This window comes from Salvelinus sp. IW2-2015, linkage group LG4q.1:29, assembly GCF_002910315.2.
Source record: "Salvelinus sp. IW2-2015 linkage group LG4q.1:29, ASM291031v2, whole genome shotgun sequence".
Lineage (NCBI taxonomy): Eukaryota > Metazoa > Chordata > Actinopteri > Salmoniformes > Salmonidae > Salvelinus > Salvelinus sp. IW2-2015.
Genome location: NC_036842.1, coordinates 3,544,869 through 3,564,494, shown reverse-complemented (window position 1 = coordinate 3,564,494; position 19,626 = coordinate 3,544,869). Strand labels below are relative to the sequence as shown.

The window sequence follows — 19,626 nt, the reverse complement described above, 5'->3', positions numbered from 1 at the left end:
CGGAGGACGCATGGCTCTCGACCTTCGTCTCTCCCGAGCCCGTACGGGAGTTGTAGCGATGAGACAAGACAGTAACTAATAACAATTGGATACCACGAAATTGGGGAGAAAAAGGGGGTAAACATTTTTTTTAAACTAACTTGGCCACTCAGGAACATTCACTGTCTTCTTGGTAAGCAACTAAAGTGTAGATTTTGCCTTGTGTTTCAGGTTATTGTCCTGCTGAAAGGTGAATTAACAGTTTTTCACAATAAAACAGAAAAGGAAAGGAGCTAAGCACGGGCAAAATCCTAGAGGAAAAACTGGTGGAAAGCAGACTGAACCAGTTTTTCCTCTAGGATTTTGCCCATGCTTTTTTATCCTGAAAAACTCCCCAGTCCTTAATGATTACAAGCATACCCATAACATGATGCAGCCACCACTTTGCTTGAAAATGTGGAAAGTGGTACTCAACCATTTGTATTCAGGACAAAAAGTGAACTGCTTTGCCCATGCAGTATTACTTTAGTGCTTTGTTTAGGATTTTTTAAACATTTTGTACAGGTTTCCTCCTCTCACTTTGTCAATTAGGTTGTTATTGTGGAGTAACTACAATGTTGTTGATCCATCCTCAGTTTCCTCTCATCACAGCCATTGAACTCTGTAACAGTTTTAAAGTCACCACTGGCCTCACGATGAAATCCCTGAGCGGTTTCCTTCCTCTCTGGCAACTGAGTTAGGAAGGACGCCTGTTTCTTTGTCGTGACTGTGTGTATTGATACTCCATCCAAAGTGTAATGAATAACTTCACCATGCTCAAAGGGATATTCAATGTATGCTTTTTAAATGTGTACCCATCTGCCAATAGGAGCTCTTCTTTGCGAGTCATTGGAAAACCTTGAATCTGTGTTTGAAATTCACTGCTCGACTGAGGGAACTTACAATTATCTGTGTGGGGTACAGAGATGAGGACGTCATTCTAAAATCGTGTTAAACACAATTATTGCGCACAGAGTCCATGCAACTTATCATGTGAATTGTTAAGCACATTTTAACTTCTGAACTTATTTAGTTTTGCGATAACAAAGGGGTTGAATACTTATTGACCCAAGACATTTCAGCTTTTCATTTTTAATTCATTTGTAAAACTTTCGGAAAACACAAATCCACTTTGAGGCCAGTGACAACAAATCTCAATTGAATCAATTTTCAATTCAGACTGTAACAAAAACAAAATGTGGAAAAAGCCAAAAAGGCACTGGATCTCTCTCTTTCACTCAACCACTCCTTCCCCCTCTCTTCTAACTTTCTCTCTCTCTCTCTCCCACCTGTGCTTGATAGGTACTACCGCATGGCAGCGTTGGTATACTATGGCTTCGGGATGACGTCTGATGACGTGATGTACGATTGCCTTCCACTCTACCACTCTGCAGGTAACAGTGCTGCATGTGTGTGTGTGGTGTGGTGTGTATGTCTGCACGTGGTGTGTGTGTCTGCACATGCCTGTGTGTGTCTGCACATGCCTGTGTGTGTCTGTGTACGTGCCTGCGTAGGTGCGAGTGTGTGCTTGAGAGGGTGAAGCTAAATTTGTGCGTGTGTGTGCGTGCACGCGTGTGTGTGCGTGTCAGTCATAGCCGCGGAAAGTAGGGGTGCTGAGGTTGCTGCAGCAACGCCTGAAAAATCAGAATAAAAACAAATATTCAGAACTTTTTTTTTCATGAATAGCGCAGGCAAAATAAAAACAAATTCAGCATCGCCCACCCCGCAAAGTACTTTCTGTGGCTATAGGTGTCAGTGTGTGTGCGTTACCTCTGAAACACTGAACATATACATATGTTGCCCAGGTAACATAGTCGGAGTGGGKCAGTGCCTGATCCATGGCATGACRGTGGTCATCAAGAAGAAGTTCTCTGCCTCCCGGTTCTGGGATGACTGTGCCAAGTACAACTGCACGGTGAGCCACACACACACTCCGCATGGTGAGCTATCTAACTCAGTAGCCGAATGAGTACAGAGTAGCTCAGAGACTGGAGGATAAATCTGTACAGAAAAGGAAAGTGGGGATCAGTAGAGACTGAGAGGAGATACCGTACATGGTTTGGGTTAGTTTGGGTTAGAAGGTAGTGTTGTTAACTTTTTGTTCCACTGGGCTGATGTTTATCTACAGAAAAGCTCAACGATAGCTCAGGGAGGTTTGGTTTTAGGATTAGGGGTCTGGTAGAAATCTGTTCAGGATGTCTAAGTAGTGAAATCCGAAGTAATGTTTTGGGTAAGGGCTCTGCAAAAGGTTGTAGACAGCCTTATAAAAGCGGGTTGTTGTCTATTTCTCTACAGAAGTACCCAAAGATACACTACCGTTCAAAAGTTCGGGGTCACATAGAAATGTCCTTGCTTTGGAAAGAAAAGCAACTTTTTGGTCCTTTAAAATAACATCAAATTGATCAGAAATACAGTGTAGACATTGTTATTGTTGTAAATTACTTTAGTAGCTGGAAACGGCATGATTTTTATGTAATTTCTACATAGGCGTACAGAGGCCCATTATCAGCAACCATCACTCCTGTGTTCCAATGGCACGCTGTGTTAGCTAATCCAGGTTTATAATTTGAAAAGGCTAATTGATCATTAGAAAACCCTTCTGCAATTATGTTAGCACAGCTGGAAACTGGTGTTCTGATTAAATAAGCAATATAACTGGCCTTCTTTATACTAGTTGAGTATCTGGCGCATCAGCATTTGTGGGTTCGATTACAGGCTCAAAATTGCCAGAAACAAAGAACTTTCTTCTGAAACTCATCAGCCTATTCTTGTTCTGAGAAATGAAGGCTATTCCATGCGAGAAATTGCCAAGAAACTGAAGATCTCATACATCGCTGTGTACTGCTCCCTTCACAGAACAGCGCAAACTAGCTCTAACCAGAATAGAAAGAGGAGTGGGAGGCCCCGGTGCACAACTGAGCAAGAGGACAAGTACATTAGAGTGTCTAGTTTGAGATACAGACGCCTCACAAGTCCTCAACTGGCAGCTTCATTAAATAGAACGCGCAAACATCCGTCTCAACGTCAACAGTGAAGAGGCGACTCCGGGATGCTGGCCTTCTAGGAGAGTGTCAAAGAAAAAGCCCTATCTCAGACTGGCCAATAAAAAAGTACTATTTAATGAAGCTGCCAGTTGAGGGTTTGTGAGGCGTCTGTTTCTCAAACTAGACACTCTAATGTACTTGTCCTCTTGCTCAGTTGTGCACCGGGGCCTCCCACTCCTCTCTCTATTCTGGTTAGAGCCAGTTTGCGCTGTTAGCTAACACAACGTGCCATTGGAAGACAGGAGGGATGGTTGCTGATAATGGGCCTCTGTACGCCTACGTAGATATTCCATAAAAATTCTGCCGTTTCCAGCTACAATAGTCACTTCCAACATTAACAGTGTCTACACTGTATTTCTGATCAATTTGATGTTATTTTAAATGGACAAAAAACAAGGACGTTTCGTAAGTGGCCCCAAACTTTTGAACGGTAGTGTAGCTCAAGAAGATTTGTGGAATAATAAAGCAAGGGTGTTAAGAGTGGTGTGTGGCCAGGTGTTGCAGTTCCTCACTCATACCCCCTCGTCTCGCTGTGCTGGTGATTGATTGATGGATTGACTGACTGATTGACTCTGTTCCCCAGATTGTCCAGTACATCGGGGAGATCTGCCGGTACCTGTTGAACCAGCCAGTGAAGGACATAGAGCGGCAACACCGGGTCCGCATGGCGCTGGGTAACGGCCTGCGCCAGTCCATCTGGGAGGAGTTCACCTCTCGCTTCAACGTGCCACAGATAGCAGAGTTCTACGGAGCCACAGAGTGCAACTGCAGCCTGGGCAACTTCGGCAACATGGTGAGGCGCGAGGCGGACATTTTGGTTCGAGCAAAACCCATATCTCAAATGATACGGCGTAGCTAGACCTTTTGGCTCTCATAGGGCATGTTCTTGTCTTTTACTATAGTATCTAGTCCATGGGGATCAACATCCACTTTGTAACGCTGCCTGGTCTTAATTATGGCGTCACAGGGCTCAAAGAACTCACCAGTCTTGTAGTTTATTATATGGTATTTAATCGTCAGGAGTTAAAGTAGTGTATTAGTTGTCACTCTTTATTGATTTGGGACTGCATGCTGTGTATCTCCATTCTCCCGCTAATTTGCCTCGTCTGACCTTTGTAGCTATTAGCTGTGAGGTTAACAGAGTTTCAGTGCACTGTTTGTCTTCAACAGTAGTTGAATCGGGTTGACCAGTAGTTGTTTTGTGGTAACGTTGTAGTAATGTTATCTATCCACCAGACGGGAGCGTGCGGGTTCAACAGCCAGATCCTCCCCTTCATCTACCCCATCAGACTGGTGAAGGTGGACGAAGAGACTATGGAGCTCATTAGAGGGCCCGATGGAGTCTGCATCCCATGCAAGCCTGGTATGTCACCGCCCGATACCCATTCTATACCTATTTATACCTGTTTTACAGTGGTTGAATATTTAGTTTTGCCCACCTAAAGTCACGTCTTAGTTCACCGATGTGCATTAGGAGAAGCGAAACCCAAAGCAAACTGGTGGAATGGACAACCGCACACTGTGTTTACTTGGTTAAGAAACATTTGTTAACAAAAGCAGCAAGGTTGCACAAAAGGTCGATGTGACTAAAATGTTGTATTTGTTATGTTTGCAGTAGTTGAGTTGACCAGGCCTGTTGCTTTATGTAATAGAGTCTGTGTCTCTGTCTGTCTCTGTCTCTGTCTCTGTCTCTGTCTCTGTCTCTGTCTCTGTCTCTGTGTCTGTCTGTCTAGGTGAGCCCGGCCAGTTGGTGGGTAGGATAATTCAGAATGATCCCCTGAGAAGGTTTGATGGCTACGTGAACGAAGGAGCCACCACCAAGAAGATCGCTAACAACGTCTTCAAGAAGGGAGACAGTGCCTATCTGTCAGGTAAAATGCTACTAAACTTTATCATTAGACCCCCCCCCCCCTGTATCAATCAATCAATTTCTTGCTCTCTCTCTCCTTTTCTCCCTCTTTCTCACTTTCCCCTATTTTTATCTCTCTCTCTCTCACACTCACTCACTCACTCACTCACTCACTCTCACTCACAAACGCATGCACACACACACACACATTCTTATGCTTATTACCCCTGTCTCCCTCCAGGCGATGTCCTCATCATGGACCAGTATGGTTACATGTACTTTAAGGACCGTACTGGGGACACGTTCCGCTGGAAGGGAGAGAACGTGTCGACCACGGAAGTGGAGGGGACCTTGAGTCGTCTATTGGACATGAAGGATGTGGTGGTCTATGGAGTCGGGGTCCCAGGTACAGTTGCACAGATCTTATATATATATATATATATATATACTAAACAAAAATATAAACGCAACATGCAACAATTTCATTAGGCCCTAATCTATGGATTTCACATGACTGAGCAGTGGCACAGCCATGGGTGGGCCTGGGAAGGGCATAGGACCACACACTTGGGAGTCAGACCCACCCACTGTAGAGCCAGGCCCAGACAATCAGAATGAGTTTTTCCCCACAAAAGGGCTTTATTACAGACACAAATACTCCTCAGCACCCACCCTCCCCCCTCTGACGATCCCGCAGATGAAGATGCCGGATGTTGAGGTTCTGGCCTAGTGTGGTTACACGTGCTCTACGGTTGTTAGGCTGGTTGGACCTACTGCCAGATTCTGTAAAACGACGTTGGAGTCAGCTTATGGTAGAGAAATTAACATGACATTATCTGGAAACAGCTCTGGTGGACATTCCTGCAGTCAGCATGCCAATTGCACTCTCCCTCAAAACTTGAGACGTCTGTGGCATTGTGTTGTGTTACAAAACGGCACATTTTAGTGGCCTTTTATTATACACAAGGTGCACCTGTGTAATGATCATGCTGTTTAACCAGCTTCTTGATATGCCACACCTGTCAGGTGGATGGATTATCTTGACAAAGGATAAAATGCTCACTAACAGGGATGTAAACAAATTTGTGCACAAAATTGGAGAGAAATAAGCTTTTTGTGCGTATGGAACTTTAATTTCAGCTCACGAAACATGAGACCAGCATTTTACATGTTGCATTTATATTTTTGTTCAGTATTGTTAGGTTCTAAATTAACCTATTAAAACTCACGGATGCTTAATAAAGCTCAAACCAAGTTTATTCACACATTGGGTCGATACAGCTGCATAAAGACAAAATACATAATCACACAAGCGCTGGTATTTAACCCTTTCTCCTAGGCTGAGTCTCCTCCTACACATCTGAACAGCCAATGCAACTCTGTTGCGCGACAGAACCTTAGTGATACCTGTTCTTCCTCACTTCATTTGACCTGACCTCTGCCCCAAAGTGCTCACTCCTCCCCAACTCACAGCTGTCATGTTGACTCGTACCAGACTGTGTCTCTTCTCCCATAGGATCCCTGACGGCTAACAATGACATATCCGGACATATATGACATATACATTCCCCTCTCTCCCTCAGTGACATGAATAAGTATATTTCATATTTTCAGAACCAAACGGTATATATACTGTGGCAGGCGGCAGGGAGAGAGGGGCATGTATAGCCTTATATGGACTTCCTGCCCCAACGAGGCAAGCCTGTGGATCATTAAGCCGTGGAGTGCTTGGGGATAAAAGAGGAAGTGGGCTGCACAAACAGGAAGAGGCGTGCGATCTATATTACCTTTGTGACCTGGACTGTCTGATTACCCCCCCCCCCCACTGTGTACCGAACCAGTTTGGCTGAGGACCCGAGGTTTAGGATTACCCCTGGAGAACGGAACAGACAACTAGAATGAATTGTGGACTCTGAACTGGTCGCTGAATTCCCCCCCCCCTTTCCCACAGTATGCAAATCTCCCTAATAAATTCCCCATTTTGTATTCTGGTTGTGCATCCTGTGCGTGTTTGGCTATTGAACTGGGTGACGTGGAAACCCCCACCCCCTTGAGCCTGCTCCTATATATATGACCTAAGGATGCTAGACCACCCTAGGTCAACACGGCTCTTTTTTTCAGCAGTGGGGACATAAATCCATGTTATCAAAACTCATCAAACAACTGCATAAAACCCATGCCCTCCCCCCATCTCTTGAGCATTATCGTTTCCCCACAGAAAGGTTCGTAGCTACCCTGGCACTTTTCTGCTTTCTGTGGACAACCCAGCCACACAGCCAGTCGATGTTTCTTCTGTATGTGACCAAACAAAATGTGTCAAATGAAGCACTTTGCTGTTCTGCGAGTGGCGTCGGACTGAGTCGTCGCGTGAAACTCTCCTCACTTCTGGTGATGGGCGGAGAGGAGGAACTACAGTGCTGTGACTGCCAAGGGCGTGTCAAGGGCGTGTGCTTTGCTTTGCGCTTTCAAGGATGTTGTTAGTCACTTCTGTCTGCTTGAGTGAGTTTTGCCGACCGACCATGTAGCCTACTGGCGGTAATGTGGTGAGCACTGAGCAGCAGCAGACAGGGTTTGGAATGTTTGACCCATGATGTCATCACTAAAGCATGTTTTCCTCCAAGGCAATTCCAGCCGTCTCCTGGTTGTTACAACAGATGTGAATGACTTGATCGTTCACTAATTGTATGTACAGGTCGCCCTTTCAAAAGAGTTGTATAACCTCAGTGGTCTTTCCTGGTTAAATCAAGGTTAATTAAATGGCCGTACCATAAAAAAATAAAAGCTTTTGGGTTTTATGTTGTCTCAGGAGCCGAGGGGAAGGCTGGGATGGCTGCCGTAGCCGATCCAGAGAGGTCTACAGACCTGGAAAAGTTTGGGAAGGATCTGGAGAAAGCCCTGCCGCCATACGCACGACCCGTCTTCCTACGCTTCCTCAACGAGGTCAACAAGACAGGTGGGTTCAGTCTGGAGCTGTGTCCCAATGATCTCTCCTTCCTCCCAAAGTGTGCATTTGTTCACTTCCCTTTACTGCTTTGAAATGAAATTACTGGTATAAGAAATGTGGTGGAAACTCCCATTAGCCCATGCCTCCAGCAATCCAATGCTTTTAGATTTGTGGGAAGTAGTGAACGAGTGCACACTTCAGGAGATGAGCCGTCCTCCCCTCTGCAGCATCCACTGGTCTCTAATTCACCTCTCTACCGCTCTACCACCTCTCCTCTTCTCCCTCACTCTCCTCCTCCAGGCACCTATAAGTTCCAGAAGACAGAGATGCGGCGGGAGGGCTTTGACCCAAGCATGACGTCAAACAAACTGTACTTCCTTGACCCCAGCAGGGGGCGCTATGTGGAGCTGCACCAGGAGCTCTACAGCAGCATCATCTCAGGGAAGCAGAAACTGTAAATGTGAGATCTGATCTGGTCACTCTTTGCCCCCCCCCCCCCCAGCCAATATCCCTAAACCACCCCTATCCACCCCCCCACACACAGAAACACCCCTATACCTGAAGTCACTCTCCCTCCCCCCAGGAAAACTCTAACTCCCCTCTCTGCTCTCTCTAAGCCCACGCCCCTCGTTACCTCAGCAACCAGAAAGGGGCAGCTGGGTCTCATCTGGAACACATGACAAGCCAATCTGACACCATATCCCATGATACACCTAGAGCGCCCTTTGCCCTTTGACCCCTGAGGCACTTCCTCCGACCCTTCACCCCCCCTACCCCAGAGCTTCACCTGACCTGGACCAAGAGGAGCGCTCGCTGGAAGGACAGAACTTGTTCGCTGAGAGGGGCATGTGGCATGTCTCCAGAATGCAGAAACATAATAACTTACTCCAAATCTTTAAAAAAGACCTAGTTAGAGGAACATGAACATGGCACAATGAAGGAACGTGAATTGAACAAAGGAAACACTCCTATTGGTCTGTCGGTTTGTCTGTCTAATGTTGATGAGGTCACTCCATCTGAGGCCCGGCCTGCACCATGCCCAGTCAGTGACCAGTGGCTTCTGTTGTGACACAAAATGACAGATTGGTTTTAGTGGTGTGAGGTCTGCCCATCCATGTTAGACATACAGCCTCTAGGCTTGCTGTACTGTATGTCAGTGGAGGGAGATTCACATGTGGTTGAAACTGGGATCCAGCATTGGCAGATCAATACTCAGCCAGCCATAAGGTGATCTGAGAAGAAGCTCTCTATAATATTGAAATATGTCTGCATTACACCAAATATATTTAATTTGTAGAGTAGTCTTTACATATTTCAAAAATAAACGATGATGTTTAACATCAAGTTCCTAATAAAATGCTAATCAAAATGCTAACCATGTTATGCTATGTCCACGATTGCGCTCGGCTTTCTCCTGACCTCCCCCCCCCCCCCCCCTACCTTACGGGGTTCTATTCGCTGGAACACATAACTCTCACAGTTTCAAACATGATTCTGAAAGGTTCTGAATCTGGGATAGAAGATTCTGATTCTGAAAGGTTCTGATTCTGGGGTAGAAGATTCTGTTTCTGAATGTTCTGATTAGATGGGGAGGGTTTCTGTCAGTATTGTGCAGGTTGGGCCTAAATGGTATGGCATAGTGGATATTTTAAAGCCGGACAAAGAGAGAGCTGAATTGAAAAGCACCGACTTCTGTCTGTCTCTGTAGAGGTGTTGTTGAGGATTTAATATGAGCAGAGTAATCTGGTGCTACAGAAGGAATTCAACACTCTCTCAGACTCTGGTGCAGCAAACCAAACGATCGAAAAGAGTTGAGAGGAAAGGGTAAAGATCATTCTCTTCGTCATCGTTGTTTGTTCTTCTTCATTCTTGTTTCATCTTCTTCAGCAGCATGAATGATCCACACAAACAGAGCACTGTGCCTTCACTGTGAGTTTACCAACTCAGATTCACAGGCCCTGTCCCATAACACCCTACTCCTTCACCCCTTACTCCCTTCTGTCCCATAGTCTCTCTCCCTACTCTCCCGTAGCACCCTATTCCCTCAATCTCTATCCTTACTTATTCATTCAACTCTCCGTCATGTTATTCCCACCCCCTCACTCCCGTTGGGCACGTCTCCCACCAAGTACCTCACACTCTCATCCCACCCAGACACTTCTGTTTGGATCCTTGCTTCTCTTATGTCTAGACATTTTCTGTCACGCTGTTATTTTTCTCAGAGCACATAATGCACTAGTACTGTCTCCACTCCGACGAGTGTCAGTGTACGCTCTGTCTCCATGTCCTCTCGAAACAAGCAAACAAATCAGGAGCCTGTTTGGCAAGCCAAATATCCTGTCTGTGTGAAGTCGATTTTGGAGGCCAGGGGAGAATGACTCTCCTACCAAGCTGAGGATCGTGGGTAGTGCAGTTTGCTATCTATCCCAGGTTCCTCCCCTTTGTCTCCTGTCTGGCGTGTCTCTGTCGTCTTACACGTGCACACCGGGATGATGAGGAAGGGGAAGTGATGACATTGCTCTCCAGCTCTATCCATCATTTTGTGTATTTATTATTAGTGATGATCGTTTTGTTGCTCACAATGTTTAGAGGAAAAATGTTCGAAGAAGGAAACAATTAGACCAATAATTATGTTGAAAAGAGGAATATATACATTTTGGGGGTTATATATGAGAATGCTGCTTTGATGTTTTTGATCCTGGGGTGTCATAGGATAGTATGACCACAAGGTGGCGCATGACTGGGCAGCCCCAGAGGAATCTGGATGGGCATTGGGCAATAGTCTGAAGTGGTTTCCTCCCTTGTCTTCTTTCCTTCATCTGCACTGATATGAAAGGAGTGGAGACAAGTGAAAAACAGCCATAGTCGTATTGCTTTCACCTAACCTGTTGTGTTGTTGTGTTAAAGGAGAGGAGACAAGGAGCGGGATCTATTTTAGACTATTGAGATGCACCTCCTGTCTGCAACCAGATGTGTTTCCCACTTCCTTTTTTGGGGAATTTAAATTATACATTTTTTAAGTATGAATTATTCCTTATTTGAATGTGCATTGACTGTGTCAGAGCTATGCGTTGTGTTTGTTTGTTTGTTATTTTCTCTGTGTGAAATCAAAGCTTTAATGTATCACGATTCTGGAAGTGAGTGAAGGGGCTCCACGAGTTTGTCTGCCTGTTAGACCGTTGACCAGCACCCACACCTATGACAGCCCCTGACCACTGGAGGGCGCCAAACTCCAGCCCTTCTATACAGTCTGCTGTGCGGAGGCCCTCTCTGTTTTCATACCTGTCCTGCATTGGTCACAATGTGACACACACACACACACAGATGAAAGTCGAAGGAGAGTATGGCAATATCAGAGTGTATTGTTTGGATCGCTACAGTACAACCGCTTAAGATACAGGTTTAGTCCTACATTCCACCAGAACTATATTCCATTCCAATATGTCTCTTGTCAATCAATCAATCAAATGTATTTACAAAGCCCTTTTTACATCAGCAGATGTCACAAAGTGATGTAGAGAAACCCAGCCTAAAACCCCAAACAGCAAGCGGTCTCATCTCACAACTGTGCAGAGTTCCCTGAGTCTGGCGAGCGAGACTACTCTGTCCCCAGCAGAATAAAATATGTGGAAACTTGAGATTAGTATGAATAATGGCCACGTGCTTTACTTTACAAGCCATTACATCAATACTGTTGCTTTGCACTGTAACGTTGATGCCGCTGTTTCTAAAGCCTTGTGGGCACGCATGTACAGAGGCCTATATAGTACCCACACATCCCAATTTCAGTGTTGTCTTTAGTACTGCTATCTTATTCCTGTGACACTGAATAGAGAGACATACTGATAACCTGATAACCTCAGAGAGTCTGTGACACTCACACACAAAAGTGTGAGTGTCACAGACTCTCTGAGGTGATCAGTTTACTCTGTTTGGTGATGTCCAGCAACAACTCCCTAGCTCCTAGGGAAGTTGTGTAGAACTTACTCACTAAGCGGTAAGAGGCTAGGAGTTGTTTCTGGACAGGGCAAATGTGTCACAAACCAATGGGAGGTATTGTAATGTGCGAGAGGGACAGGGTGTTGGTCAGGTCTTTAACCAGAGGGGGGCGCTGTTTCCTAGCAAAATCATCCTGGCTGCTGCCGACCATACCAGTGAATCCTCAATCCATAGGAGTAAACATTATATTATGTCCTACTAACAAACTGTATCAAAGAATGTCTGATTTATTTATAAAATATATTGTTGAAATATCAATGCATTGCTCTTCTATAGTACTGGGGTACTGGGATGATGGATAATGAATAAAACAGATTGATGAATGGAAACTTACTTTGTTTACCTTGGTTGTGTATTGTGTTGAAGTGACGAGTCTCAAATGGTAAATAAATAATGCTCTATACGTTGCTTTTTTATGATTGGTTCATATCAGTTGTATGGTATGCTTGAGCCAATCATGAGACCCGATGATACTGACAAACAGGAAGTAGGATGTAGAACTAGAAGCCTGCATTGAATATGTTAGGTGATTTTTGGAGTCATGGGTAACTGCATAGACGGAGTGTGTCTGAAAATGGGCTTGTAAACAGACGTGGGAGGATCAACAGAAGTGGGTATATGGAAAGCGAACCAGCTAATTGGGCAGGTTTGTTGCCACTCAATACTGTTTGGCGGGGCTGATTTGGCCTCACCACGACTCGATTGTGGACAACTGTAGCATTTTAGCTAAGCCTAATCCGTTTCCTAACCTTAACCTCATTCTCCTAACCTGACACGTTAATTCTCCTAACATGTCACGTTAATTCTCCTAACCTGCTACGCATTTTAGCTCACCCTAACCCTTTTCCGAACCTTAACCTCATTATCCTAACCTGCTACGTGAATTCTCCTATCCTGCTACGTTAGTTCTCTTAACCTGCAATGTAAGCTGACCCGCGGTACACCTGGCTATGGCCGGTCGAACCGATAATGGAGTGCTACTGTTACACCCGTCGCTATTGGTCCATCCACTGATGTTACACCCGTCTCTATTGGTCCCTCCATGATGTTTACACCCGTCTCTATTGGTCCATCCACTGATGTTACACCCGTCTCTATTGATCCATCCACTGATGTTACACCCGTCTCTATTGGTCCATCCACTGATGTTACACCCGTCTCTATGTGATCCATCCACTGATTTACACCCGCTCTATTGGTCCATCCACTGATGTTACACCCGTCTCTATTGGTCCATCCACTGATGTTACACCCGTCTCTATTGATCCATCCACTGATGTTACACCCGTCTCTATTGATGCCATCCACTGATGTTACACCCGTCTCTATTGGTCCATCCACTGATGTTACACCCGTCTCTATTGATCCATCCACTGATGTTACACCCGTCTCTATTGATCCATCCACTGATGTTACACCCGTCCTATGATCCATCCACTGATGTTACACCCGTCTCTATTGATCCATCCACTGATGTTACACCCGTCTCTATTGATCCATCCACGATGTTACACCGCCTCTATTGATCCATCCACTGATGTTACACCCGTCTCTATTGATCCATCCACTGATGTTACACCGTCTCTATTGTCCATCCACTGATGTTACACCCGTCTCTATTGACCATCCACTGATGTTACACCCGTCTCTATTGATCCATCCACTGATGTTACACCCGTCTCTATTGATCCATCCACTGATGTTCACCCGTCTCTATTGATCCATCCACTGATGTTACACCCGTCTCTATTGTCCATCCACTGAGTTACACCCCGTCTCTAATTGATCCATCCACTGATGTTACACCGTCTCTATTGACCATCCACTGATGTTACACCCGTCTCTATTGATCCATCCACTGATGTTACACCCGTCCTCTATGATCCATCCACTGATGTTACACCCCGTCTATTGATCCATCCACTGATGTTACACCCGTCTCTATTGTCCATCCACTGATGTACACCCGTCTCTATTGATCCTCCCATACTGATGTTAACCCGTTTCTATGTCATCACAATGTCACCCGCGCATTATCCATCCACTGATGTTACACCCGTCGCTATTGTCCATCCACTGATGTTCACCTCTCTATTGATCCATCCACTGATGTTACACCCGTCTCTATTGATCCATCCACTGATGTTACACCCGTCTCTATTGATCCATCCACTTCAGACACACTCCAAGTATGCAGTTAACCATATTTCAATATTTCTTGTTTTCTCTATGCACTAGCCCTTGATCTGTCAAGAAAACTGCATCAGACACCGAAACCTATCATGGGGTAGTGAGGATGCTGATATCCTCTTGCCTATAAAAGACTAGCTGGCAATAAATCATGCATACAAACATATTGGCAATGGTGAATCCATATTAATAAATAGGATTTAAATTGTCTTTTTTATTTTTATTTAATATTGTAAAATGACATGTTGCTCTTCTGACAGTGTTGCCCAGTGTATGACTCAGTCAAAAACAAAGGCTTCTTGGTTGTTAAAATGACAAACAGTGAATTGAATAATTAAAAAAAAAAGCACAAATGTCCCTTTATCTGTCTGAATCCTACGACTGATGTATTTGAAGCTGGGTCTTCTTTGTTCTCCTCTCAGAATTGTAAAAAAGAATTTTCAGCAATTCCATGTCCTTCAGGAATGTTCCACAAGGATTCAGGAACCAACTTGTCTATCGTTCCCTCTCTACCTGCTGCAGCTGAGCACTGTCCTCAGCGTATGCTCAATGAAGTGAAGAGTCTCAAATAGCCAGGAAATAATGCTCTATACCATGTTATATGGTATGCATGAGCCAATCATGAAACCCCGATGCTACTGGGAAAAGGAAGTAGAATGTAGAACTAGAAACCTGCAATGAATATGCTATGTGATTTCTGGGAGAATCTCAATTGCGTACTCCTCGCATCCTCTCTACTCGCCTCATTCTCAAAACCCATTGGAGGAGAAGGTCAGAGGGGCGGGACCTCTGGCTTTCTCATCCAATGGGTTTTGAGAAGGAGGCGAGGAGAGCGGACGCGAGGAGTATGCAATTGAGTTTCTCTCTATGTCTCAAGAGAACTGCGACAGACATCTAAACCTATTGTGGGGTAATGTGTGTTGTGTGTGGAGAGAGCACAACATCTCTCTCCTATCTGATGATTGATTGGGGAATAATTCTGTATCTCTCTGGTCTCAGAAAGGATCACTCCAGTTTAGGAAGGGATAATCAACGAGGGGCTATGCGTTCTCTGGAAAATAATGAACGACGTGGAAGGTTTGTTCCACGACACACTTTCGGAGTGGAACTGACCTTCCACGGAGTTGCTTTATTTTCCAAGGCACACATAGAGCCCCGAGCTGATTGTCCCTTTTATACCATGGCTATAATTTAACAAATGTACAGCTAGGAATGTGTTCATTTGCAGGTAGAAGTGTGTTCAACATCCACTGAAGTAGCTAGTGACAGTAACCAAACAAACAGACTAGCTAACCAAACGATCAGTCCTAGCTTACTATTATGAAAATCAAATTCAACAATGCCAATAATGTTTTCAATTTGACTTTTGCTTTCAAATGCAGCTCAAACATAGAACAGGCAAGAACTATAGCCATTGAATTCTACTGGGCAAATATACTGTGCGTTATAGGGAAATAATGCATGCTCTAGAACGCCCTTCAAGCCAATCAGAAACGAGTATTCAACAATGCCATGGTATAAGTAATAATAATAACCCCTTCTTCTTCTCACCGACCTAGCCACATGATGCACTTTTTATTTATCATTATCAAGTTAGCTGACGACACAACGGTGGTAGGACTGAATACCAACGACGATGAGGCAGCCTACAGGGAGGAGTTCAGAGACCTGGCAGTGTGTTGCCAGGACAACAACCTCTCCCTCAACGTCAGCAAGACAAAGGAGCTGGTCGTGGGCTACAGGAAATGGAGGGGCGAACACGCCCCCCATCCACATCGATGGGGCTGTAGTGGAGCGGGTCGAGAGCTTCAAGTTCCTCTGTGTCCACATCACCAAGGAATTAACATGGTCCACCACACACCCACACAGTTGTGAAGATGGCACGGTAGCTCCTCTTCCCCCTCAGGGGGCTGAAAAGATTTGGCATGGGTTCTCAGATCCTCAAAAACCTATACAGCTGCATTATTGAGACCATCAAGACTGGCTGCATCATCGCTTGGTACAAAAACGGAAACCACTCGATTGCAAGGCGCTACAGAGGGTGGTGAGTACGGCCCAGTACATCACTGGGGTCGAGCTCCCTGCCATCCAGGACCTCTCTCTATGCCAGGTGTCAGAGGAAAGCACAAAAGATTGTCAAAGACTGCAGCCACCCAAGCCATTGACTGTTCTCTCTGCTACCACACGGCAAGCGGTACCAGTGCACCAAGTCTGGAACCAACAGGACCCTGAACAAGCCACAAGACTGCTAAACAAGACCGTTAAATAGCTAGTCAAATGGCTACCCAGAGTACCTGCATTGACCCTTTTTTTGCACTGACTCTATTTACACACACTGGACTCTACCCACACACCCACACATACAGCGCCAGTCAAAAGATTGGACAAACCTACTCATTCAAGGGTTTTTCTTTATTTTTTACTATTTTCTACATTGTAGAATGAGTAGGTGTGTCCAGTCTTTTGACTGGTTCTGTATGTGGGAACTCCTTCAAAACTGTTGGAAAAGTATTCCAGGTGAAGCTAGTTGAGAGAATGCCAAGAATGTGCAAAACTGTCACCAAGGCAAAGGGTGGCTACTTTGAAGAATCTCAAATATAAAATATATTTGATTTGTTTAACACTTTTTTGGTTACTACATGATTCCACGTGGGTTATTTCATAGTTCTGACATCTTCACTATTATTCTACAATGTAGAAAATAGTAAAAATAAAGAATAACCCTTGAATGAGTAGGTGTGTTCAAACTTTTGACTGGTACTGGACTTACACTAACACACCAACACACACACACACACAGACACACTGCATACGCCCCACACATATAACATGCGCTCACATTCACACTGATGCCACACACACACACACCTTCAAACTCACCACATACGCTGCTGCTACTGCTCAGTCTATCTATCCTGTTGCCTAGTTACTTTACCTATATGTACATAGCTACCTCAAATACCTAGTACCTCTGCACATCGACTCGGTACTGGTACTCCCTGTCTAGAGCTGTGTTTTTCAAAACGTGTTTTTGTTATTAGTTATTTTCTGTGCATTTATTCCTCGTGTCACTGTTTCTATTTTACTTTTTTAACTCTGCATTGTTGGAAAAGGACCTGTAAATAAACATTTCACTGTTAGTCTACACCTGTTGTTTACAGTGCCTTGCACAAGTATTCATCCTCCTTGGCGTTTTTCCTATTTTGTTGCATTACAACCTGTAATTTAAATTGATTTTTATTTGGATTTCATGTCATGGACATACACAAAATAGTCCAAATTGGTGAAGTGTAATGAAAAAACCTTGTTTCAAAAAATAAAAAAACTGAAAAGTGGTGCTTGCATATGTATTTACCCCTTTGCTATGAAGCCCCTAAATAAGATCTGGTGCAACCTATTACCTTCAGAAGTCACATCATTTGTTAAATAGTCCACCTGTGTGCAATCTAAGTGTCACATCATCTGTCACATGATCTCAGTATACATACACCTGTTCTGAAAGGCCCGAGAGTCTGCAACACCACTAAGCAAGGGGCACCACCAAGCAAGCGGCACCATGAAGACCAAGGAGCTCTCCAAACAGGTCAGGGACAAAGTTGTGGAGAAGTACAGATCAGCGTTTGGTAAAAAAATATATCAGAAACTTTGAACATCCCACGGAGCGCCATTAAATCCATTATTAAAAATGGAATATGGCACCACAACAAACCTGCCAAGAGAGGGCCGCACACCAAAACTCACGGACCAGGTAAGGAGGGCATTAATCAGAGAGGCAACAAAGAGACCAAAGATAACCCTGAAGGAGCTGCAAAGCTCCACAGCGGAGATCGGAGTATCTGTCCATAGGACCACTTTAAGCCATACACTCCACAGAGCTGGGATTTACGGAAGAGTGACCAGAAAAAGCCAACGCGTTTGGTGTTTGCCAAAAGGCATTTTTGGGAGACTCCCCAAACATATGGAAGAAGGTACTCTGGTCAGATGAGACATAAATATAGCTTTTTGGCCATCAAGGAAAACGCTGTCTGGTGCAAACCCAACAACTCTCATCACCCCGAGAACAGCATCCCCACAGTGAAGCATGGTGGTGGCAGCATCATGCTGTGGTGATGTTTTTCATCGGTAGGGTCTGGGAAACTGGTCAGAATTGAAGGAATGATGGATGGCGCTAAATACAGGGAAATTCTTGAGGGAAACCTGTTTCAGTCTTCCAGAGATTTGAGACTGGGATGGAGGTTCACCTTCCAGCAGGACACTGACCCTAAGCATACTGCTAAAGCAACACTCGGGTGGTTTAAGGGGAAACATTTAAATGTCTTGGAATGGCCTAGTCAAAGCCCAGACCTCAATCCAATTGAGAATCTGTGGTATGACTTAAAGATTGCAGTAGACCAGTGGAATCTGTAACGGCAGTCTATTTCGTCCTCCTCATCGGACGAGGAGAGGCGAGAAGGATCGGAGGACCAATTTGCAGAGTGGTAAGTTTCCATGATATTTAATAGACACGAAAACAATACACGATACAAAACAACAAACGAACATACCGTAACAGTCCTGTGTGGCGAAACACTGACACAGGAACAAACACCCACAAACCAAACGTGAAACCCCAGCTGCCTAAGTATGATTCTCAATCAGGGACAACGATTGACAGCTGCCTCTGATTGAGAATCATACCAGGCCGAACCCAAAATCCCAACATAGAAAACACACATAGACAACCCACCCCAACTCACGCCCTGACCATACTAAAAAAATTCAAAACAAGGGAAAATAAGGTCAGGAACGTGACAGAATCCATCCAACTTGAAGGAGCTGGAGCAGTTTTGCCTTGAAGAATGGGCAAAAATCCCAGTGGCTAGATGTGACAAGCTTATAGAGAAATACCCCAATAGACTTGCAGCTGTAATTGCTGCAAAAGTTGTCTCTACAAAGTATTGACTTTGGGGCGGTGAATAGTTATCACCCTCAAGTTTTCTGTTTTTTTGTCTTATTTCTTGTTTGTTTCACAATAAAAAAAAATGTGCATCTTCAAAGTGGTAGGCATGTTGTGTAAATCAAATGATACAAAACCCAGAAAAATACATTTTAATTCCAGGTTGTAAGGCAGCAAAACAGGAAAAATGCCATGGGGGTGAATACTTTCCCAAGCCACTGTTTGAAGCATGTAACAAATAACATTTGATTAGATTATTTGTCTTCTGTTTTTCTGTTCTGTTGTGGCATTTAGGAACAACATTATTAAGCAATGGCAGAGAAGGTGGTGTGGCAGAGAAGGTGGTGTGGCAGAGAAGGTGGTGTGGCAGAGAAGCAGTGGTGAAAAAACTACCCAATTGTCACACTTAAGTAAAAGTATAGATACCTTAATAGAAAGTTACTCAAGTAAAAGTGAAAGTCACCCAGTAAAATGCTACTTGAGTAAAAGTCTAAAAGTATTTGGTTTTAAATATACTTAAGTATCAAARGTACATTTAATGGCTCAAATATACTTAAGTATCAAAAGTAAAAGTAAAAGTATGAGTAATTTCAAATTCCTTATTTTAAGCAAAGCGGACGGCACCATGTTCTTCTTTTTAAAGTGT

The 19,626-nt window shown here is 44.4% G+C and overlaps 1 protein-coding gene across 2 annotated transcripts in view; it reads left to right on the top strand.

Moving 5' to 3' along the window:
- LOC111961263 (long-chain fatty acid transport protein 4) overlaps positions 1 to 12,187 on the top strand; it is a 28,009-nt gene extending 15,822 nt beyond the window's left edge. The window contains exons 6-14 of one of the 2 annotated variants that reach the window (XR_011477020.1): positions 1,321 to 1,412; positions 1,824 to 1,933; positions 3,646 to 3,855; positions 4,299 to 4,425; positions 4,796 to 4,933; positions 5,153 to 5,317; positions 7,718 to 7,864; positions 8,156 to 11,406; positions 11,440 to 12,187. Coding sequence is in view for 1 of the 2 variants with exons in the window: in XM_023983403.2 (XP_023839171.1) it covers positions 1,321 to 1,412; positions 1,824 to 1,933; positions 3,646 to 3,855; positions 4,299 to 4,425; positions 4,796 to 4,933; positions 5,153 to 5,317; positions 7,718 to 7,864; positions 8,156 to 8,313 (1,147 nt within the window). In the remaining variant the exon portion in view is untranslated. Of the gene's footprint in view, positions 1 to 1,320; positions 1,413 to 1,823; positions 1,934 to 3,645; positions 3,856 to 4,298; positions 4,426 to 4,795; positions 4,934 to 5,152; positions 5,318 to 7,717; positions 7,865 to 8,155 lie in introns of both variants that reach the window. The other variant, XM_023983403.2, reaches the window with a different exon arrangement.
- Positions 12,188 to 19,626: the final 7,439 nt, after the last annotated feature.